Raw genomic sequence first — 25,030 nt, forward strand, 5'->3', positions numbered from 1 at the left:
CTGGATTTTCATTGTATTATAGCAGAAAATAACACATGAATTATATTGGCATCAAAATGAACTCAAAAAATATTACTCTAAGTCCATCGAAACTTTGAAAGATCAGGTTGTAAAATGTATTAGTGACATGGTGATCTTTAATTAAGAAATTCTGTTCCTTATTTTATGGTATTTTCTTTCCTTATTTTATGGTATTTTCTTTCTTTATTTTGAGACAAAGTCTCGCTCTGTCACCAGGCTTCAGTGCAGTGGCGCAATCTCAGCTCACTGCAACCTCTGACTCCCAGGTTCAAGAGAGTCTCCTGCCTCAGCCTCCCAAGTAGGTGGGACTACAGGTGCTCACCATCATGCCCAGCTAATTTTTTTTTTGTATTTTCAGTAAAGACGGGGTTGGCAGGATGAGGTCTAGATCTCTTGACCTTGTGATCTGCCCACCTCAGCCTCCCAAAGTGCTGGGATTACAGGTGTGAGCCACCGCACCTCGACCCTAATTTTATAAAATATTTTTAATTTTATGAAATATTTTACTTATACAGAAGAATATGTGTAAGTTAAAAAATGTGAACATCATCAATATACAAAATTCAGGATGGTAGGGACTTTTTATGTTTATTTACCTTGCTTTTTTTTTCTTCCTTGTTTTTGGTTTCTGTGTTAAGGATGGTAGGTACTTCTAGTACTGACTTCTAACAGCTTACTATTCCCAGTGCACCATGTAGAAAGGCAGAAACCAGCTTCTCATTAAAAGTCTTCAGTTACTTTATCGGAATAAAGCGGGGAAAGGGCTTTCTAGTTATTTAATTCTCTTTTGTTTTGTGTTTTTCTTCTGAAAAATCAATTCTAAAAAAGTTGCTAACATCATGTACTCCTTTTTCTGCTGAGCGAGGTCACAGAAATCTTTCAATTTCTATTATCTTTACAGGTGAGGGTTCCTCTCTCCTCAAGTCATAAACATCTTTCCATTACTTGCATATTTAATGAACATATTAGCCATACAAACAGGACCTACCTGCCTCTAATCCAGTAAGCACATTGAAGGTATTCCAGGTAGACATTTTATCCAAAGGATCTTATAAAATTATTAAAGTAAATAGACAATGTAGAATTTGACCATAAAATGAAATCATTTTGGATGAGTACAGTGGTTTATGCCTGTAATCCCAGCTCTTTGGGCAGCTGAGACAGGTGATCACTTGAGCCTGGGAGTTTGAGACCAGCCTGGGCAACAAAGTGAGACCTCGTCTCCACAAAAAAATTGAACAATTAGCTGGGTGTGGTGGTGTGTGTCTGTAATCTCAGCTACTTGGGAGGCAGAGGTGAGAGGATCGTTTGAGGCCAGGAGGTGGAGGTTGCAGTGAACAGTGATTGCGTCACTGCACTCTAGCCTAGGCGACAGAATGAGACTCTGTCTCAAAAAATTAAAAACAAACAAACAAAAAATAAATAAAAGAAAATTAAACCCTATCTTTTGTTTTCAAAGTTCCAAGGAACCTTCTTTTGTAACAACTGCTTGGAATTGAACCTAAGAGTTCCTGGGATTGACTTAAGGAAGTAGGAAGAGAAGAGAGACGTTCACTTTCCTGAGGACTGCGCACCCATGACAGGCGAAGCCCAGGAGGAGCAGGTAAAGAAGAGATGATGCCTTTGGAAGAACAGCTGACCCCACCTGCACTAGCCTGGGATGCTGCAGAGCCCAGGACAAAGGGAACGGCGCTCTCGGCTGCCTTAGGTCTATGCAGGCCAGCTGGCCCTTTTCATAGGGCTGGGCCAACCACCACTGATGCACGTATCACCAGGGCAGAAAAGTCTCACAAATTGTATGAGTTAAGGGGAAAAGACATCACTACATAAACAAATTCTTTTTCTTTTCTTTCTTTTTCTTTCTTTCTTTTTTTTTTTTTTTTTTTTTTGATGAAGCCTCACTCTGTCTCCCAGGCTGGAGTGCAGTGGCACAATCTCAGTTCACTGCAATCTCTGCCTCCTGGGTTCAAGTGATTCTCCTGCCTCAGCCTCCCAAGTAGCTGGGACTACAGGCGTGTGCCACCACGCCCAGCTAATTTTTTGTATTTTCTAGTAGAGACGGGATTTCACCATGTTAGCCAGGATGGTTCCGATCTCCTGACCTCATGACCCGCCTGCCTTGGTCTCCCAAAGTGCTGGAATTACAGGTGTGAGCCACCCCGTCCAGCAGACACAAACAAATTCTAAGATGATTAAAGGCCTCAGTGCAAGAGACAACATTTATAAGGCAATGCAAATGATTATCTTTATAACCTTCAAAAGCAGAAATCATAAAGGAAAAGGGTGTACAAGGAAACATACAACAAGCATATTTAAAAGATAAGCCATACAGGGGAGAAGATATTTGTAACTCATAACGGAAGTATAATCAGAATCTATAAAGGATTTCCGTAAATCAGTAAGAAAAAGGTAAATAGCACAACACAAAATAGACAATTCACAAATGCCCAGAAACAGCCATAAAGATGCTTAACCTCACAACTATAATGAACTGCCATCAGATTAGCAAGAGCTAAAAAAATCTAACAATAGAAGTGTTGAGCTAGGCGTGGTAGCTCACGCCTGTAATCCCAGCACTTTGGGAGGACAAGGTGGGCAGACCACCTGAGGTCAGGAGTTCGACGCCAACCTGGCCAGCTTGGTGAAACCCCATCTCAACTAAAAATACAAAACTTAGCTGGGCGTGATGGCGTGCACCTGTAATCTCAGCTAATAGGGAGGTAGAGGCAGGAGAATCACTTAAACCTGGAAGGTAGAGGTCGCAGTAAGCAAAGATCACGCCACTGCACTCCAGCCTGGGCAACAGACTGACACTCTGTCTCAAGGGAAAAAAAAGAAAGTGGTGTTGGGACAAACGTGGAGAGGTCAGATCTCACACAATTGGTAGTGATATAAATTGGTATAATCTTGCAGAACAACTTGGCTTTATCTATTAAGTTGTTGCTAAGTGCACTTTTAACCCCCCAAATCTCACTCCTATATATAGTCCCTAGAAGACCTTTTGCACTAAATCTCAGAGACATGGACAAGAATGTTCTCTGTAGCATTACTTGTAAGAGCAGAACGCTGGAAGCAATCTGAAAGCCTCTTGATAAAGAACGCGCAAGTGCACATGCTATATGCATGCAGAGGAAGACGACACTGCAGGCAAAATGAGCCTTCTTGGATCACAGTGGCACAGACAAATGCAAAACTGTTACGTTGCACAAAAACATCAAGTTATAGAGCAGGAGTTGAGTAGTACGGCTACCAGGACAAATCGAGCTTTGTATGTGGCCTGCATCCTTCTAACATGTTAAATTATTAAATCTTTAAAAATTATTTATCCTTTTAAAAAGCTCTTTCTTTTTCTTATTTTTAAAAATTATTTATCCTTTAAAAAAAATCCCCTTTCCTTCTCTTCCTTCCTTCCCTTCCCTCCCATTTTCTCTTTCTCTCTCTCTCTCTCTCTCTCTCTCTCTCTGTCTTTCTCTCTTTCTTGACAGAGTTTCACTCTGTTGTCCATACTACCCTACCAAGTATCTAGGTGTGATCATAGCTTGCCGCAGCCTTAACATTTTGGACTCAAATGATCCTCCCACTTCAGCCTCCAGAGTAGCTGGGACTACAGGCACGTGCCACCATACCTGGCTAATTTTTAAAATTTCTTTTATAGAGATGGGATCTTGCTATGTTGCCCAGGCTGCTCTTGAACTCCTGGGCTCAAGCGATCCTTGCATCTTGGCCTCCAAAAGTGGTGGGATTACAGGCATGAGCCACTGTGCCCGGCCACCTTTCAAAATGTTACGAACGATATCAAAAGAGTATTATTTCAACCCATGTGAAAATTACATGCAATTCAAATGTTAGGAACCATTAATAACATCTGTTGGAACACAGCCAGTTTCATTCCTAAACATGGACTAGTTTGTGAATTCATTTTTACCTATGGCTGCTTTCTAAATTGAGTACCTGGGACAGAGACTCTGTGACCCAAGCTACTTATGATCTTGCCATTTACAGAAAAAGTGCACTGACCTCATTATAGAACAATGCAGAGAGTTAACACCTATTAATATGTAAAATTTGAAAACATAAAAAATACCAGAAAAGTACCCAAAAAAGCTGCACATTTGTGATTCTAATGTGCAATGAGGTGCCGTGAGGCACTGTGGCAAACTCAGAGGCACTGTGGGATATTTCAAATTTTTGAGGGAAACGCAGCAATAAAGGACATCCACTGGACACTGCAAATACTGCTTATCTGAGGTAGTTCACTGCTTCAATAATAGTGCTCTGCATCCCTTTCAATGACATCATATATTTGCAAAGCAAAGATTTTGGCAGGTACTGCAGCAAAATGCAAAAATCATGTGAAAATCAACATGGAGAAGGAAATGAGGTGCAGGTGTCGACTGGTTACAAAGGGTCAGAAGTTGTCTCGTGCCCATCTATAACCCAGAAATGCCCACCATTTCTTCCCCCTGGGCTTCAGGACAGAATTACCTGGTTTCTCTGATGATAAGCATTCTTCCTGAAAACCCAAATCAGGAAGGATTTTTTCTTAAAAAGAAAAAAAGAGAAGACAGGGTCTCGCTCTATGCCCAGGAGACTTGAACTGCTAGGCTCAAGTGATCTTCCTGACTCAGCCTCCCAAGTAGCTAGGACTATAGGCATGCACCACCATGCCCAGATAAACATAGCTCTTTAAAAAAACACAAAAAAACTAAAGGACACATGGCAACATGGTAAGATTTTGATGATGCCGAGTGGTGGGAACATGGGTGTTTGTGATATTACTTTGCATACTTCCCTGTTTAGTGTATATGCAGAACATTTCGCTTTTTCATTTGTTTTTAAAGGACATAGGAGCAGTTTGAAAGAGGGCTACTTTACACAAAAGCACAGAGAGAGAAAGGTGAGGTAGGACAAAGGCCGAACAGAGAGCAAGGGCAGGAGGAGTTTCAGCACCAAACCACACAGGAGAAATGAGAGCTCTGCAGACGGCGCAAAACAACCCTCCCTCGGTCAGGCCTTCCTGAAGACAGGGGCTGAAAAACACAACCCGTGCTGAGCAGTTTCCTGAGCTAGCACATGACCTTCAGCCAGAGTCTCCAGTAAGCCAACACTTCCCATCCTTGATTTAATTATGAATACATTTACTAAAGGAAGAAAACCCTGGAAGTACCATAATAACAAAAGTGGATCCCAGGCTGAGATCAGTGTTTTTAAATAATATAAACAGGGTGAAGTCTGGGAGAATTAAAGCTTAGAGCTGTAGGATCACTTGATGTCAGATTTTTTTTTTTAAGGGTGGATGAAATCATGAGAATGTTTGGTTTGGTTTTCTTCTACCAAAAAGACGGAACAGTTAGAATTTCAGGGCAATACAAATGGAAAGAGAGAACAAGCCAGTAGCTTGAATAGCAGAGTCCTCTGATGGCCAAGAAGACTGATTTAAAACTGTCCCCCAGGCCAGGCGCAGTGGCTCACACCTGTAATCCCAGCACTTTGGGAGGCCAAGGTAGGCTTGATGGCCTGAGATCAGGAGTTTGAGACCAGCCTGGCCAACATGGAGAAACCCTGTCTCTACTAAAAATATAAAAATTAGCCGGGCATGGTAGCGTGTGTCTGTAATCCCAGCTACTTAGGGGGCTGAGACAGGAGAAGCGCTTGAACCGGGGAGGTGGAGGTTGCAGTGAGCCGAGATTGCGCCACTAAACTCAAGCCTGGGAGACAGAATGAGACTCCGATGTCTCAAAATAAATAAATACATTAATTAATTAAATTAAAAATAAACTGTTCCCCAAAAATACTGGTTGAGAGGTAGAGCAAGGAGACAGATTGGGACTCGATAAGGTCATCTTTAATCAGCAACCTGCTCAGGAGGAAGGAATGTTAAATTAAAAGAGAGAAAAGAAAAAAAGGACCAAAGTAACCCACGACTGTTGGCGCATATTATGATATATTGGCACAACATAGTTATAGTGGTACTTCCTATAACTGTGACCATCTGCTGTACGCAGGTCACCTGAAATTCCTCTTCTTTTTTTGAGATGGAGTTTCGCTCTTGTTGCCCAGGTTGGACTGCGATGACGTGATCTCAGCTCACTGCAACCTCTGACTCCTAGGTTCAAGTGCTTCTCCCGTCTCAGTCTCCCAAGTAGCTGGGATTACAGGTGTGTCCCACCACTCTCGTATTTTTAGCACAGATGGGGTTTCACCACGTTGGTCAGGCTAATCTCAAACTCCTGACCTCAGATGATCCACCCACCTCAGCTTTCTGAAGTGCTGGGATTACAGGTGTGAGCCACCGTGGCCTGCTGAAATTATTTTTTAATGGGAGAGGGTGGCAACCAGGAAAAGAACATTGAGAAAAACACTGAGGGCACGACGGAGCCCTTGGGTCACATACTCTGTCACTTACTTTCTGATTGATTGTGAACATGTATCGTCATCTTGCTAAGCTTTCGTTACATCATCTGTAAGATGAGGCTAATAACACTGACCCCACAGGTGGTTTTAAGGATTGAGTGGCAAGGTATACGATAGTCTCAGCACTGGTCTAATGCTCAGGAATGGCTCAGAAAACAGGGGCGTTCTTAATGAAAATATTAGCAAGGCTTTGTTTCCCAATCCCATTCAGTTTGTCTTGGAACTACTATGTCTATTCATTCTGATCTCTAAATCCTAATCCTGAAGTGTCTGAGGCAAAGATCATCCTGTGTTTCAATTGGGCACTTGTCATAGTTCTGCTCTGTTGCATGCGTGTTTATGCTCATGTACCCAGGAAGCACCTGGGGAACACACTCGGGTCTGCGTGATTCTCTACAGAGAGCAAGCAGGAAAGTTGCAATTGATTAAGTAGCTTCTTGACAAGCAGCTCTGGGTAGGGTAATAAATGCCAAATGTGTACAGGACATGGAAAGCTACCAAAGCATATATTGCTGTAGAGTGAAGAAAGTTAAACAATATCCACTAGGCTTTGAGATGTGCACCCACAGTTCTTTATCTTTCTTATGTCACAGTCCCCTGTAAGAATCCAAGAATTGTGTAAGTTTCCCCAGGTTAAAAAAAAAAAGGTGGCCAAGCGCAGTAGCTCACACCTGTAATCCCAGCACTTTGGGAGGCCTAGGTGGGTGGAACACCTGAGGTCAGGAGTTCAAGACCAGCCTGGCCAACATGATGAAACCCTGTCTCTACTAAAAATATAAAAATTAGCCTGGTGTGGCAGTGTGCAGCATATGCCTGTAATACCAGCTACTCATGAGGCTGAAGTAGGAGAATCACTTGAACCCGGGAGGCAGAGGTTGCACAGAGCCGAGATCATGCTACTGTACTCCAGCTTAAGCAACAGACTGAGACTCCATCTTTAAAAAAAAAAAAAAAAAAAAAAAGAGGTATATATAGCCATATGCACGAATCTATCTTTCATTATGTGAGGGGGTTGTATATCTAAGTCTGTCCATGGGTCCCCCAGTGGCTGGTGACCCTCAGTTAACGACACCTGCCTATAAGCATACACAACTGTATTCTGCCCTCCCCTGCAAAGACAAGACCTTTATCTGAAAACTGGAATCAAAACCAACTGAGAGAGTGGAAACCAAATTTAAAAATCCAAAGTTCATGGGTAAGTTTGAAATTCCTACAGTTTAAAGATGAGGTCATAATGTTTTTTAAATCCAGGAACTCAATACTGCTTTTTCCTTTCTTTCTTTCTTTCCTTTTGCTTTATTCTTTAAATGTAACACATGAGTAGAATTTGATGCCAAATATCTGTTTGCCTTTACAGCATGTAAATGGAAGTTAGGTGGACTCCCACGAGGACTGCTGACTAATGGAAGAAACAGCCACAATGGTGATCACAGCACTTATTGAAAAATCCTCATGAAATGTTTTGCAAATTCATGCAATTATTTAAATAAACGTCACTCTGTTTTAAGTTTAAATGGACTATTGATTCCATTATCTTAGACTAATTATTCAGAAGACAAAGTAATTCCTTATTTGCGTGTGCTTTTTGTTAGAACAAAAATTAGACTACATCAGCAAAACTAGTAATATGGAAACAATTCTATCTAAGAGATGCTAATTATCACTTAAAGTTCTTAATTAAGAACGTTAGCTAATATAGTACTTAATCAAGTGCATTGTACTTACCACTGAAGTTCCTGTCTCTCACGTCACATCATATATTACTGCAGGGCAAGAAACCTGTCTTACTCATCTTTGATTCCCAGCTTCTAGCAGATAGTACTTGACATATAGCAGAAGCTCAATACATGCTCAATAAATGGGCACTGAAGTCAATTATTTCAAAAGGACTAAAATATATTTTCAATTACTTCTTTTCCAGAGTATACATAGAAGTGAAACTGCTCAATCATTTGTTCATTTTCAGTTCTACCTAGAAATTCCACCGGATTGCTCTTTTGCTGCGAATCAACTTTTCAAATCCTCTGCTTATTTTTCTATTAGATTATTTGTCTTCTCTTATCAGTCTTTAGTGTTTTATATATTCTCAATGCTAATCATTTGTTAATTATCTTTGCAAACATTTCCTTCCAATCTGTCACTTGTTTTTTGACCTTGTATCTTTGATCACATACAGTTTACTTTTTAATGCACCCCAAATTATCAATATTTTTCTCTTCGGTTTGAGCTTTTCAGATTTGAAGAGATCTTTCCCTATTATGAGGTCATAAAGATAGTCTACTATAAACAACTTTTTGAAGAACATGAACTCCTGCTCAGACTACAGATACACCTCAGGTGCGCTGACTGCATTTAACATTTGTAGAAGGATGTTGAAATGAAGCTCTTTTTGTCTCACTTTTGTTTCGGGCCTTGAATCGGTGTCAATTTGCTTACATGCCAAAGGATGGTACTGGCTGACCTGGCAGGGTTTGTAAAGCAGTTTGAAACAGATTTTGCGTGCCTTAACCCACTGAGGCTTCAAAAGGGTTGACAGGTTAGAACCCAGGGAAGAATTTCTTCAAAGAAAGTAATCAGTGTGCCACATCCACCTCCCCTCCCAGCACCCAATGAAGAGGATGTGAAGCCACCTCCCCCTTTACTGATTTTTTGTTAGAGACAGAATCTTTCTCTGTTGCTCAGGCTGGAGTGCAATGGTGTGATCTCAGCTCACTGCAGCCTTCGCCTTCTGGGTTCAAATTCTCCTGCCTCCACCTCCTGAGTAGCTGGGATTACAGGTGCCTATAACCAGGCCTAGCTAAATTTTTTTTGTATTTTTAGTAGAGATGGGGTTTCACCATGTTGGCCAGGCTGGTCTTGAACTCCTGACCTCAGGTGATCCACCCTCCTTGGCCTCCCCACTTCCCCCTTTTCTTAAGCCACAGTGACTCAAGGTATGTCCCTGACCAGAGGTCAGAGGTCTGTGGTACCTGAGACCAGGTGTGGAACTAGAGGTAGGAAAGTCTAAATGAGGTACTGCTCAGAGGGCTTCTGCCAAAAGCGTGAGGACCTTGGTGGCAGAGGCCACATGGGCACCATCTCACTCCAAAGTTTCAACCTAACAGGGACCAGGGCCAGCCTAAATGCAAGACCAGGGTGACAGAATGCTACATTCCCCTTCCCACTATCAGCCAGAGGAGGCCCAGATGGGGGAGGAGAGAAGCTCAGGTCTGAGTAACATTTGGAGTTTTTGGTTTTGACATAAAACTGGATATACATTTTTAATTTTAGGGTCTGTTCTTATGGTTGAAAGTGACGAGACCAATTAAAAAATGTGTATGTTAGAGGGACTAGATATTAACCTCAGTTATAATAGTTTTATAAACTTATAAAAGTATATAAGTTTGTAACTATTACAAACTTCATCCAAGGGCAAGGAATGAACTAGACCCACAGAGCAGGCTTGACCAAGCAATGGGCAAAGAACTGTCTCCTGACCACGCCCCGTTCCCACTGTCCAATACACCGCTTGTGCCGCCAGTAACACTGTCTCCTGACCACAGCCCATTCCCACTGTCCGATACATGGGCTTTGCCACCAACAATGTTGTCTCCCGACCATGCCCCATTCCCACTGTCCGATACACCGCCTGTGCAGCCAGCAACATTGTCTCCTGACCACGCCCTGTCCCCTCTGTCCCATATCCTGGCTTTGCCACCAGCATTCCAATGGAGTCGCAGTATGGACACACCACCTTCGTGAGAGTTCAACATTACAGGGCTAGAGTTCCATGGTACATATTTATGAATATATAAGTCATTGCCATCACATATTTAGACATAATAGAGCACGGTTTTCAGACATTAAAATTTATTTATACATCTATGTTCATAGCAACATTATTCCCAAGAAAGGTGGAAACAAGTCAAATGTCCAATGAAGGATGAGTGGATTAACAAAGTATGGTCTATCCACATGATGGAATATTATTCAGCCTTAAAAGGAAGAGAATTCTGATGCTTGCTACGACATGGATGAACCTTGAAGACATTATGCTAAGTGAAATGAGTCAGTCACAGAAGGACAAATACTGCATGATTCCACTCACATGGGGTATCAACTTCATTGAGACAGAAAGTAGAAGGGCGCGGCCAGGGGCTGCGGGCAGGGGAATGAGGAATATTTAATGGGCACAGGACTCTGGTTCTAGAGCTTGGTTGCACAACAATGTGGGTGTACTTCACTACTGAATGTACACTCAAAAATGGTGAAGATGGTAACTTTTATGTTATGTGTATTTTATAACAACTAAAAACAAAATCATCCAAAAACAAAGATCTAGAGAAAAAAGAAAATGTGACCTCTATCAGTAATGTATCAATAGTTGGGGCAACAGTGACAACCAGGGGTGGCTAAGAGGAATTGAGTCTTACCAAGCGTCAGGCGCCAGGACTCCACCCGACCTGCATGGTCTCACTGACACTTTTCAAACCTACCAAGTCCTTTCGAGAGGGAAGCCCTATCCAAAGCCCTATTTTGCAAGTAAGGAAGCCAAGGAAGAGAAGGGTTAATGTGTCCAATGTTATATGTGACTTGCAAGCAGTTGAGGTAAAACCTGACTTTAGGGCTTGCCCTTTGAACCATCTGGCAATGGACAGATTCCATCCTCATGAAAAATTCCCCCACTTACAGCATCTTAGACTAGATGGGATCATAGAAAGAATTAGCACAAGTCCTGACCTGTGTATAGTTCATGTTTTATGAAGCACTTTCTCACTTGATCCTATTCATTAAAATACTGCAAGTCACACAGGCATTCTCTCTTTATTAAATAAAAACTTGAGCCCTAGAGAAATTAAAACACACTACCAGTCAGGGCTCCAATTCCACAGCTTCTACCTCTGAGTCCATGGCTATCCATATCCAACTCCTCATCTGGTCCAACTTCTCATTTTTCAGATGAGATTATCTACAAGGGACACACCCAGAGAGGCTAATGGCTTCTTCAAGGTCACACAGATAGCCCGTTTGTTTTGCATACATCATCAGTTTATATCTTGAAAAATATTCTGCCGTGATAACATGTACTTTATAAATATGTGTTTGACAAAGTAAGACCTGGTACACGCAGAGATCTCTGTCAGCATAAAACAGAGTGCTTCCTTCTAGAAGTGACTTTATTTGCAGAGCTGATGCATCAGAACCACCACTTCACTTAAGCACCCAGCTTTGCGATGCCCGCCCTCACCCAGCCTCCTCGTCCATTATTTCTGCAATTAGGCAGCGATCAATTGAGCACATCCACTTAGACAGCACGTCTAGCCACTCCTGCAGTGGATTTGCTATTGAAGCAGCAAAGTACATGAGAGCTGCAGAATACAGATCGTGGAGGAATGGAACTCCATCAAGCCTCATCTGATCCTGACTGCCTGTCCACAAGGAATTCTTAAGAGTCTCAATAACCCTGAATGAACTTTGTGATGTCTGAGCCTAAAATGCAGTGCTAAGTTCTTTTGTCCAGCACACTCTTTTCTAATAAAATAAATCTTTTGGGTTTGATCTGAGGCTGATGATAAGAGTGAAAGAAGAGATTGCTATCCCTGATTATAAGCATTCATATGGTTAATGGGAATTATCTGTTAGCATGGGAAATCTGCCAGTGCAATCCCTCATAAGTCAGATTAAGGGACTCTTTCATGGATGCCTGTTTTGGTTTTGTCTTTGTTTCCTTGCTGCCTTAATATCATGGGTGGGACTGGGGCTGGCACTGACTAAGTATCTAAGAGAGTTGCCCCTTCTTTCTAGCTGGAATATGCAAGAAAAGCCAAAGAAGAACAGGTTCTACAAAGAGCTTGACAGCAGCAAAAGTTGTACTGTCCTACCAATGAACGTTTCTAAGTCTATTGGTTGGGTATCTCTCCTACATTAGCTCGCAAAAAACAAGGAGAAACTGTATATGGAAATAAACCCAGGACTTCAAGTTATCAGTACTACGTAGTAAGGGTGGTAATGGCTGACAGTCGATGAGCACTTTCTCTTATTAAATTATTATTAGACAGTATGCTCCACAAGTGCAGGGACTAAGGCTGGTTGTTCTAATTTTTATTTATTCACAGAGGCAGGATCTTGCTATGCTGCCCAGGCTGGATGTTAACTCCTGGGCTCCAGCAATCCTCCTGCCTCAGCTTCCTGAGTAGCTGGGATTACAGGCACGTGCCACTTTGCCTATCTGTTTTGCTCACCACCGGATCCCTAGCTCTGAGGAGCATGCCTTCTAAGTGGTAGGTTCTCAAAAAACATTTGCTGAATGACTAAAATATCTCGTTTAGTTTTCATAAAAAGCCTAAAGGGTTTGATACAATATTTTTATCACAATTTTACACACCAGAAAACCAAAGCTCAGTAGTAATTTAAATGTGTTAGCATCACTCAGTCTGCAAGAGTCAGAGTTTATACTCAAACCCGTATGTGCTTGATACCAGAATCTACGATTCAAGCACAAGCAGAATTTCATGAGTACAGACCAGACCTCAGTGCTTTTCTGTTACTGAGACCATCTATGAAAGAGGGGACCTGAAAGAATAGATTTCATGTCAGTATAGATATCACTCCAACCCAGTCAGCAACCTTAAGATTTCTTCAACATCCAACAACAACTAAATTTAAAAGAAATAACTTACCTACAAAGCCTTCTTCACCAACCAGTTTCAGGGCAATTTTATCAGCCAACACTGAAGAGTTGCCATGAGCAATGTTAGCAAACGGGCCCGCATGCACGAATACAGGTGTCCCCTAGAGAAATGGAAGAGCAAATCAAAATCCCAAAAGACAATGGAAGCATGGAAACCAAGATCAATTTGGGGCAAACAAGGTGGGAAAGCTTTTATTAACACTGCATATTTAAGGCATAAATCATTCAAAGACAGTCAAAACACCCTGATTCAATCAGAGGACCAAATTCCCTACAGATTCTAGAAAAATGTCACTCTACATTTAGTTCTGAATCTGAGAGACAAAACTGTGAGAATACAGTCATTTCCTTCCAAAATACTGTTAAGTCATTTTGTTAGTTGTCTCAATGGCCATGAAATACATTATTTACCATATTTTATGTTATTGTGCACTATATTTTTAAAAACAATGGAATTAAACCCTGATGGTAAAAGAGCTGTATTTATTTATTTTTTTAATCAAGAAAAGATTCCATTCAAGAAAAGGTAACCATAAAAATCAATATAATTGGCCAGGCGAGGTGGCTCACACCTGTAATCCCAGCACTTTGGGAGGCCAAGATGGGCAGATCACCTGAGGTCAGGAGTTCAAGACCAACATGGCCAACATGGTGAAACCCCGTGTCTACTAAAAATACAAAAGTCAGCCAGGTGTGGTAGCACATGCCTATAATACTGGCTACTCTGGAGGCTGAGACAGGAGTATTGCTTGAACCTAGGAGGTGGAGGTTGCAGTGAGCTGAGATTATGTGGAAGTCATGGCAAGCTAGTCACAGAATAATTACATTTATAGGCTGTTGATATTTTAATAATAAAAGTGTCCTTTCGATTTTTAAAAGTTCCATTTAAGTCTTTCTTGTTTAATTATCTTACATGTTAGAAATCTGTTAAATGCCCAGGTGCAGTGGCTTATGCCTATAATCCTAGCACTTCGGGAGGATGAGGCAGGTGGATCATCTGAGGTCAGGAGTTTGAGACCAAGACCAGCCTGGCCAACATGACAAAACTCCGTCTCTACTGAAAATACAAAAATTAGCCCAGCGTGATGGAACACACCTATAATCCCAGCTACTCGGGAGGCTGGGGAAGGAGAATCGCTTGAACCTGGGAGATGGAGGTGTGCAGTGAGATCACACCACTGCACTCCAGCCTGTACGACAGGAGACTCCATCTCAAACAAACAAATAAAAAAAAGGAATCTGTTAACTATTAAGATAACAGAAGCAAAAACAAATAAAAAGAAAAAAGATAACAAAAGCAAAGAAAAATTTCACTCATAGTAAAATGCTACTATAATTCACACTAATAAAAAGGACAAAATAAGAGAATCATCAAAAATTTTGGAGTTTAGTTATTTGAACAAAATCTGTCTATATTCATTTTTAATGCCATTTCTGCACTTTTTCCTTTTTGGATAGACCTTACCCCTATCTAAAAAGAATTCATCTGCAGGCATTAAAATGGTCTGGTGTTATTCATATCCTAGCCAGGGCCACTGGGGTCTGTGCATATGAAGCCTTGGCTCCACCTATGAAAACACAGGCTGCCCTTTCACTGACATGAAGGAAGGCAGGGAGTAGGGGTCGGGGTGGGGCGCTGTGAGCCACAGAAAATTCCCAGGAAGCATGACGGGCTGTTAGCCAACCACATTTCAAAGATGAGAAGGTGAACAAAACAGGAAGAAGAGAAGTGAAAGAAAACTCGTGAGAATGAAAAAGGGAGAGTATAATCAAAACCACCATGTGAGTTCTCTGTTTACCTTTCTTTTTTTTTCTTTTTTTAAGGGACTTAGCACAAGCTATTATACCACTCTATTTACCTTTCTCCCCAAAAGTCCTCAGGAGGGAGAATATAGGGCCCTGATCGGGTCACACAGATGTATATGGAAATGAACCCAGGACTATAAAACCCAGGGAACAGAGGCTGGCTGTGAGGGTTCACGCCTGTAATCCCAGCACTTTGGGAGGCCGAGGCAGGTGGATTGCCTGAGGTCAGGTGTTTGAGACCAGCCTGGCCAACACAGTGAAACCCGTACTAAAAATACAAAAATTAGCAGGGAGCGGTGGTGTGCTCCTGAAATCCCAGCTCAGCTACTTGGGAGGCTGAAGCACAAGATTTGCTTTAACCTGGGAGGTGGAGGTTGCCGTGAGCTGAGACCACGCCACTGTACTCCAGTCTGGATGACAGACCAACACTCCAACTCAAAAATAAATAAATAAAACCCAGGGACACATATTTATAGATACATAAATATATATGTTTGGTGTTTATATCTCTGTGTTTTCTCACTTCTATCTAGATAAACCTTTTAAGTGTTCTGAAGAAAACATATTTTAAAAAGCTTATGTCTCTAACACCTCCTAACCTTGCTGGACTTCTGATGTCCTTGCCCATAGTAAGCTAGTGGAGCTGGTCAAAGCTTAATGAGGACAAGGTCACAGGCTCCACCCTGGATGGGCAGCTGGCTTTGCTCAGCTGCAGGCTGCCATCTGTTTGAGAAGCACCCAGCACGGGTCTCCAGGGGCCACAGGCGGTGGGGGCTGAATCCGCACGAGCACATTGCTGTTCCTGGGACAACCACTCCAAACAGCTACGAGGTCCTCAGGAACATTTTACTTTAGAAAAGCAAAGGACTTTTATCCTTTGAAGACACTCTCATATTTTTCAGGATACTAAACCTATTAGCAAAAGCATTTTTTATTTTTAACTGATGAATAATAATTGTACATATTTATGGAGAACAAGGTACTGATCTAATATATGTATACACCGTGGAATGATTATATCAAGCTAACCAACATATCCATCACCTCACAGATTTATCATTCTTTCTAGAGAGAACATTTAAAATCTAATCTTTTAACATTTAAAAATTATACAACACCTTTTTTTTTTTTTTTGACACAGAGTCTTGCTCTGTCACCCAGGCTGGAGTGCAGTGCTACCATTTCATGCCACTGCACCCTCCGCCTCCTGGGTTCTAGCAATTCTCCTGCCTCAGCCTCCCTAGTAGCTGGAACTACATGTGCATAACACCATACCTAGTTAATTTTTGTATTTTTAGCAGAGACCGGGTTTTGCCATGTTGGCCAGGCTGGTCTCAAACTCCTGACCTCAGGTGATCCACCTACCTCAGCCTCCCAAAGTGTCAGGGGTGAACCACAGCACCCAGCAACAATACACTTTTATTAACTACAGTCACCTTGCTGTGTAATAGATAATGAAAACTTATTCCTCCTGTCTAACTGGAATTTTGTATTATTTAGTCAACTTCTCCAATCCCCCTCCACCTCTGATAACCACTATGATACTCTTCACTTTGCAAAAACAGTTTATGTATTCGTATAAATGTAGCTTTAGCTAGAAATCACAGAATCAGATAATGCTGAGAGCACAAAGAGGCCAATTTCTTCACTCAGAAAGTTAAGGTCCAGAGAGGGCTAAGGCAGTTCTTTAAGGCCACAAAGGAAATTAATAACTAAGCCAAGATTAGGGCTCTGGTTTTAAAACTCCCAGTATGGAGTTGGAGAAAGAAAAATATTGGAACGTCATTGTTATACTTCCAGATACAGGCACACACATACTTGCACACTCAAAGATGGATATGGCTATCAGATACAGTACAACTCCGGGTGCAGTGGGTGGCTCACACCTGTAATCCCAACACTTTGGGAGGCCAAGATGTGCAGATCACGAGGTCAGGAGATTGAGATCATCCTGGCTAACACAGTGAAACCTGTCTCTATCACAAATACAAAAAATTAGCCAGGTGTGGTGACATGCACCTGTAATCCCAGTTGCTCAGGAGGCTGAGGCAGAAGAATTGCTTGAACCTGGGAGGCGGAGTTTGCGGTGAGCCGAGAATATGCCACTGCACTCCAGCCTGGGCAACAGAGTGAGACTCCATCTCATAAAAAAAAAAAAATACAGTACATCAAATTAAACATGCTGCTTAAAAAATCCTATGACTTTGGGAGGCCGAGGCGGGTGGATCACGAGGTCAAGAGATCGAGACCATCCTGGTCAACATGGTGAAACCCCGTCTCTACTAAAAATACAAAAAATTAGCCGGGCACGGTGGCGCGTGCCTGTAATCCCAGCTACTCAGGAGGCTGAGGCAGGAGAATTGCCTGAACCCAGGAGGCGGAGGTTGCGGTGAGCCGAGATCGCACCATTGCACTCCAGCCTGGGTAACAAGAGTGAAACTCCGTCTCAAAAAAAAAAAATCCTATGACTAACTCAAAGGCATAAACACATTTATCTTGAATTCTGGGCTTTATTTTCTACACAGAACACTCAGGAAAATAAGGCAGGAACTATCTTGCTATGCATAGTCTCCATATGGCCCTTTTAAACACTTCAAAGGAGTAATATTTCAATTACTTGTTAGCTTACCAGAGTTTTAAGCACTTAAATATGAACAGTAATAAATAAACAAATGTATCAATAGAAATGTGGCTAAAATGACTGAAGAACCAAATTCCAAATTTTATTTAAATTCAAGTAGATTGAAATGACCACGTGTCCAGTGGCTGCCACAATGGACAGTGTGCTCTAGCATGTGGGGTTTCCATCAACACCACACGTGGCTAACCTGTGGGAAAACGTTAAGAGCTCTCATTGTTTTCTTGTCATAACTCTTCCTCAGCCTGGCTATACATGAGAATCACCTGGGGTCCCCAAGCCTTACCCCTAGACATTACGTTCACTGGGTCTGATGGGGAGGCCGGCATCAATCAATATTCTTAAATCTTCCCAGGAGCTTCTCAAGTGCAGTCAGGATTAAGAGCTACTGGTCTCCTGGCAACCTGCAATGACGTAGCCCTTGATGACCTCCTAGGAAACTAACAAGCAAGTGCGGTCAAATGTGAGCAGGAAAGCATAATCCGCATACTAGTCAATGACTTTTAAACAATCTGCGGAGGTAGATTCCTAGTCACTGATTAAATACATAAAACCCAGAGTGACAGCACAGGATCAGGGTAGAAGAGTCCATGTGTGTAAATATTTTAAGTGAATGCTGTTTTATTTTGTAAACAGGTCCATATCTTTTAAAGTAATCTTAAAACAGCCTATGGCTTACATGAAATGGATGACACGGAACATCCTGAAGATGGTATCTTCATTCGCCAAGTGACAGATGCAGAAACAAAACCCAAGTCCAGGTAATCGTCTCGTGGAAGAATGTAGAATAGTTACTGTGGATTTCTCTGTTTTCTGGCTTACAATAAACTATGTACCTTCACACTTTGTACAGGATGAGGAGTCCTTATGTCCTTCTAGAGTAGTCTAAAGAATTCCCTCTTCTGTCCCTAGCAATCCCAGTCCTGAATATCAACAGTTTGAGCACTTTTTTTTTTTTTTGAGACAGGGTCTCACTCTGTCACCCAGGCTGGAGTGCAGTGGCGTGATCTCACGGGTTCTACACCTCACGGGTTTAAGTGATCCTCCTGCCTCAGCCTTCTCAGGAGCTGGGACTACATGTGCACATCACTACGCCCAGCAAATTTTTGTATTTTTAGTAGAGACAGGATTTCACCATGTTGACCAGGCCGGTCCCAAACTCCTAAACTCAGGTGATTCATCTGGCTTGGCCTCCCAAAACACTGGGATTACACAAGGGAGCCACTGTGCCCCGTCTGGGTACTTTTTGTAATGTAATCTAAACCTGTTATTTCTGTGCTGATACATCAGAGATTCAGAACCCTTAGGAAGAAAACAAAAGTGAAGGCAATAAGAACTGCTTGGACAACCCAGTCCACTAACTCATTCGTTAAATGGAAGCTACACTTTCTATTTCTCGGGTTTTTAGAGTGGGAAATATCTCAGGAGTGTGAGTGATTTCTAATAGAAGAATTATTTAAAACAAGAAAATTATGATCCCAAATAGTAAGTATTCATCTTTGAGGGAGAAGTGTTATGAAAGAATATCATATATCTTCATATTTTTTCTCTCTTATCTATTTATTTATTTATTTATTTAAGATGGAGTCTTGCTTGGAATGCAGTGGCATGATCTCGGCTCACTGCAACCTCTGCCTCCTGGGTTCAAGCGATTCTCCTGCCTCAGCCTCTTGAGTAGGTGGGATCACAGGCATGCACCATCATGTCCAGCAAATTTTTGTATTTTTAGTAGAGACAGGGTTTCACCATGTTGGTTAGGCTAGTCTCGAACTCCTGACCTCGTGATCTGCCCATCTCGGCCTCCCAAAGTGCTGGGATTACAGGGGTGAGCCACCACACCTGGCCTTATTTATTAATAAATGTATTTTTTTAGTGACACATGGCTATAGAAAAAAAATATGTATTTTTAGGAGAATGTAGTAAATATAATAAGCATTCATTTAATTATTCAACAAGTCTTTACTGAGCCTCTGATAGGTGTCAGGCAGTTTCTAGGAGCTGGAGATATGGTGGTGAAGGATGGAAAAGGTCCTGCTCTCATCCCGGTGGCAGGAGAAATCCAGAAAACAAGGAGATAGGAAGCTCTCAGCATTCTGCCATGCACTGTAATGACAGCACAGAGGGGTGGGGGCTGCATCTTCCTGTGGCTTCCCTGAGCAGCTGATGCTTACGTGACATGAGACCTGAGGGAGGTGAAGGAGCTGGACATGCGAATATCAGGAAGTGGCCCAGGTAGTGGTGTCAGCCATGCAAAGCGGCTGGGCAGAGGATGAGAGATGAGAATAAGGGACAGGGAGGGGGAAGGGGCCAGGGCCAGATCCCAGGAGCTTTTCAGAGCAGGGTGGAAACATGGGTAAATCATAGAAGGACTCTAAGCCAGAAAGCAACAGGACTTAATTAGGTTTCAATCTCTATGGCTGCTGAGGAGGGAGAGCATTTTGGAAGAAAAGAGTAGGAGCAGAGAGGCTAGTTGGGAGGCTGCTGCACTGCTGCGGGTGGGGCATGCTGGCGGCTGAAGTAGGAAGGAGGCATCCAGCACTGTGGACAGAACAGTCATGTAATCAAGGATGACTCTGCAGGGATGGAGAGAGGAGAGGGGAAGGGAAAACATGCCTCCAGGATCATCCTGGGGTTCTGCTCTGAATGACTGGGTAGGTTTCAGGGAAGAAGTGAGGTAGGAAGGAAGTGGAAGGTGGGACCTAGTTTATGTATCAGTTTGAAATGGCTTTTACCCACCCACGTGGCTCCTGGTAACTACACCTGCAAGTCTGAAATTCCAGGTTCATGAGATTCCGAACAAGAGTTTGGGAGTCATCAACTGGATAATCCTGGAGGAGAAGGGGGTGAGAAAAGTGAGGGGTCATGAGAGAAGCCAGCAAAGCTGAGGAGGAGCAGCGAGCAGGCCTGGGGAGGGAAGGACCCCTGATGCCAGAGGAACCAGGTGCTACTGAAGGAAGACGGGCAGCTGTCAAACTCTGCTGAGCTTCTCCGAGGAGGGCAGAGAAACAAAGACTTGGTGTCTCTGGGGGCAAGTGACCCGGACAAGGGCAGTCAGGAGAGGTGGAACCCAAGGTCAGTCAACATGGAGACCCCAATGACAGACAAGAGCCGGGCAGGAGCTAGATGAGGATGCAGGGGGGTGGGAGGCTTTTAAAATGTTTTTGTTTACTTTTGAAGATGGCCTACGTCTGAGGACAAGTGCATGCTGGCAGAATGATCAGGGAAAGGAAAGATGGGAAGGGCAACCTGCAGCAGAAGGGTGTGGCCTTGGCACCTGTGCATCCTGCACCCCTCCCCCTCCCCCAGGGCTGAAGGCACCTGTTTAAAGGTGTTCAGTCCTCCCTTCCTTAGCTCAGAAGACACCTTCAGGTAGCAACCTCACTGGGCACCTTCAGAAATAGTCCCCTCATTCCTTTCTGCTCTCTTTTTTTTAAAAGCTAGAGTCTCACTCTGTTGCCTAGGCTGGAGTGCAGTGGTGCAATCTCGGTCACTGCAACCTTTGCCTCTAGGGTTCAAGCAATTCTCCTGCCTCAGTCTCCCAAGTAGCTGGGATTATAGGTATGCACCACCACGCCCGGCTAGGTTTTTTTTTTTGTATTTTTAGTAGAGACGGGATTCACCATGTTGGCCAGGCTGGTCTCAAGCTCCTGACCTCAAGAGATCTGCCCACCTTGTGCTCCCAAAGTGCTGGGATTCCAGGTGTGAGCCACGGTGCCTGGCCGGTTCCCCCATTTCTGTCATATTGGTTCTGATACAGTTTGGCCCTGCGTCCCCACGCAAATCTCATGTGGAATTATAATCTTCAATGTCGGAGGAGGGGCCTGGTGGGAGGTGACTGGATCCTGGGAGTGGATCTTCCCCTGCTGTTCTCACGATCGTGAGTTCTCACGAGATCTAGTTGTTGAAAAGTGGGTAGCACTTCCTCCTGTGCTCTCTCTCTCCTGCTCTGCCATATGAAGACCTGTCTGCTTCCCCGTCGCCTTCCACCACAATGTAAGTTTCCTGAGGCCTCCCCAGCCATGCTTCCTGTAAAGCCTGTGGAACTGTGAGCCAGTTAAACCAATTTTCTTCAATTACCCAGTCTCAGGTAGTCCTTATAGCAATGCGAGAATGAACTAACACAGGTTACTAACCAGATCCTTGCTCTTTCTGCCTGAGATTGCAAAGCACATTGCTGCCCAAGGCCACTGCACTCAAGGTAACCGTCTGTCCACATGCTCTTCAAGACACATGCATGGCTCACCCCCTTGGTTTACTCAGCTCTGTGCTGGTACTGCTTTAACAGGCGGGCAGGCACAGACACACACCCCACGTCACTCTGCCCCTCCTGGTCTCTGATTTTTCTTCTCCAGACCTTACCACCAAATAACATGCTGTGTGTTTACTGATTTGCCTTTTGCCTGCCTCCTTCACTGAAGTGGAGGTTCAAGAAGGCTGGGACGTTGAATAGTGCTCTGCTGTATTCTTAGCCCCTACTATATTGCACTGGTCCATGTGATGCTTTAAATAAATATTTAATCTTCACCATAACTCTAGCGAGTTAGTTGTTGCTACTTTGACCATTTTACAGGGGAGAAAATTGAGGATGAAATATGAAATAATTTGCCCCAGATTATGGTTAGTACATGGCACAGTGAACATTCAAACTCAGTTTTCTTTTTTTTTTTTTTGAGACAGAGTCTTACTCCGTCACCCAGGAGTACAGTGGCACAATCTCGGCTCACTACCACCTCTGCCTCCCAGGTTCAAGTGATTCTCCAGCCTCAGTCTCCCAAGTAGCTGGGACTTCCAGTGCATGCCACCACACCCAGCAGATTTTTATATTTTTAGTAGAGACAGGTTTTACCATGTTGGCCAGGCTGGTCTCAAACTCCTGACCTCAAGTGATCATGCCCTTCAGCCTCCCGAAGTTCTGGGATTACAAGCATAGGCTATCGCACCTGGCCAAACTCAGCTTTCTATCAGCTGAATGAATAGAATGAACAGACTGATATTCCACCTGCCTTGCTGCTGTGTTCCCCCAACATTATTTGCCCTCTGGTCACCTCCAGCAGCTCCTCTTGTCCCACTGCAGCTTGAGGACAAACAGCCCATTTGTACCACTTGATAGCACAAATTTTCTCCCAATTCCCATGTTGACTGACATGAAAGGGTGCTGGGGATTGGCCATGGTGGGATCAGTTATACCATGGAAACTGGCAAATGCTATAACCCAGGAATTCTTCTTTCTCAGAGTGCTGTTGGAACCCTCACCAGGACACCACTGTCCCCCATTCCTCTAACCGTATCCTTCCACTTGTCTCTACTCAACGTGCCCAGAAAGTGCTTCTCTGTTTGGGCCCAAACCCCGAGGTCTCACTAGCAAGGAGTAGGGAATTAGACAATTGCAAAATCAAAAAAGTATGACTAGTGACTAGAAAACTAGATTAAAATGGAGATAACGTGACAAAACATTTAAGTTCAATGAAGACAAGAGCAGGGCATGTCATTTACAAAAATAATATCCTTACACAAATGGAGTACAGCATGCTTTTCTGGAAAGCATTTCTTGGCATTTACTGTATTTTGCTTGGAAACAAACAAACAACAACAAAAAAGCAAACCACAAAATCCACAACTCAATGATTATGAGAGATTAAGGGTAAACAGAAAACATAAGCATAGCCATACAACCTACTGAAATATTAGATTGACATTGACATTGTAAGTTTCTACTCAGGTCAATTAAGCCAACACACGACTCATATTAAAGAAGCTATGAATACACTTTAAATTTCTTTTTGGTTGACCAAGAAGTTATCCTGATCCTTCTTCATCAGTTACCCAGTCTCAGGTAGTTCCTTACAGCAATGTCTAAACAAACCAATACAGGTTCATAACTGGATCCTCACTCTTTCTGCCTGATATTGCAAAGCACATTGCTGCCATGCAAAGGCACATTGTGTGCTCTATGCCTGCCTTGTATTGGCTAAAAATGCTCACATTGTGTGGCAATCCAGTTAATACAAACAATTAATATAATAAGAAAACCACTTACTTCCAGGGTCTGCATCAGATTTGGTTTTATTGCATCTTTCATCAAAACCGTCAAAGCACCTGTCACTCCCTGAGGACGAGAGAAAAACATTAGATTCCTAACAAAAGATTATCCAGGCAATGGATGGCACTTCGCTCCAGCCTGCTTCTTGGGTGGGTGTCCCTACAGGCAACCCCAGGCCTCAGGGGACAGTGCTGCTGGCTCTGTCCACCTCTCCCCACCAGAGCTGAGAATGATGTCAGTCATTCTAGGATGTGAATGGTGAGGGAAGTAGTATTTTGAAGGATGTTTGCCCTTCTTCCAAAACCTTCCTTGATGATGATTATGAGGTTCTCCATAAAACAAATCTTTCAGGCCTAGGTGGGTGGATCACCTGAGATCAGGATATTGAGATCAGCTTGGCCAACATGGCAAAACCCCATCTCTAATAAAAAAAACAAAAATTAGCCAGGCATGGTGTCATGTGCCTGTAATCCCAGCTACTCTGGAGGCTGAGGCAGGAGAATTGCTTGAACCCGGGAGTCGGATGTTACAGTGAGCCGAGATTGTGCCACTGCACTCCAGCCTGGGCAACAGAGCGAGACTCCATCTCACAAAAAAAAAAAAAAAAAAGAAAGAAAAAAGGAGAAGGAAGAAGGAAGAAGGAAGAAGGAAGAAGAAGAAGAAGAAGAAAGCTGCAGGACAGGAAGGGCTCCATGAGAGTCGTCCTGTTGTGCTAATGCAGAGCAGGTGGAAGAAGAGGAGGAGTTTGCCTACTTCTCTGCACACTGTCCTTGCTTATACTTCCCAACCAAAGAAACTGATTCAAAAAACTAAAGGAGAGAAGTTAAATGAGACGTTTCTGTTGGATGTCTCAGGTAGGTTTCCACCTGCTCATTTTTCTGGGACACATCTCAGTGCTTCTGCTGTCACGTGCCAGGCAAGCTCTGCCACCCTCTGTGCCTGCTAGCATTCCATGCTCTGTGTTCACGTGGGGAGGGCTCGGATGCATTCTTCCAGGGTATGTCAGAATCATGCATGTGGCAGAAACTTTGAGCAGTTCCTAAAATCCTCCCTCAATTTTCTATGGGTGGCCAACTCTCGATAGCTCCCACTGGATGAAGCACAATTTGAATAAATAAGGTACTTTGTGCAAACAAGAAACACGAGAGATAAGTAAAAGACAAAAACACAAAAGATAATGAAAAAGACTAAGCTTTGGGTTTCTTCCAGATTCAAGATTTTTAGCATACACTCACACAAAAATAAATTTAAGGGCCAGGCATGGTGGCTCACACCTGTAATCCCAGCACTTTGGGAGGCTGAGGTGGGCAAATCACCTAAGGAGTTCAAGACCAGCCTGGCCAACATGGTGAAATGCTGTCTCTACTAAAAATATAAAAATTAGCCAGGCATGGTGGTGGGCACCTATAATCCCAGCTATTTGGGAGGCTGAGGCAGGAGA

The 25,030-nt window shown here is 43.1% G+C and overlaps 1 protein-coding gene across 2 annotated transcripts in view; it reads right to left on the reverse strand.

Annotated features, from left to right (window-relative positions):
• The window catches only part of MTHFD1L (methylenetetrahydrofolate dehydrogenase (NADP+ dependent) 1 like), a 227,448-nt gene that overhangs the window by 102,661 nt on the left and 99,757 nt on the right, over window positions 1–25,030 (reverse strand). For both annotated transcript variants that reach the window (XM_064360573.1, XM_064360574.1), the window contains exons 19-20: window positions 23,587–23,655; window positions 13,095–13,206 (exon numbers count right to left, since the gene is read on the reverse strand). In XM_064360573.1, the coding sequence (XP_064216643.1) occupies window positions 13,095–13,206; window positions 23,587–23,655 (181 nt within the window). The remainder of the gene's footprint in view (window positions 1–13,094; window positions 13,207–23,586; window positions 23,656–25,030) is intronic.

The sequence above is a fragment of the Aotus nancymaae genome, unplaced genomic scaffold (assembly GCF_030222135.1).
Source record: "Aotus nancymaae isolate 86718 unplaced genomic scaffold, 86718_ANA_hifiasm-v0.15.2.pri h1tg000040l, whole genome shotgun sequence".
NCBI classification, from domain to species: Eukaryota; Metazoa; Chordata; class Mammalia; order Primates; family Aotidae; genus Aotus; species Aotus nancymaae.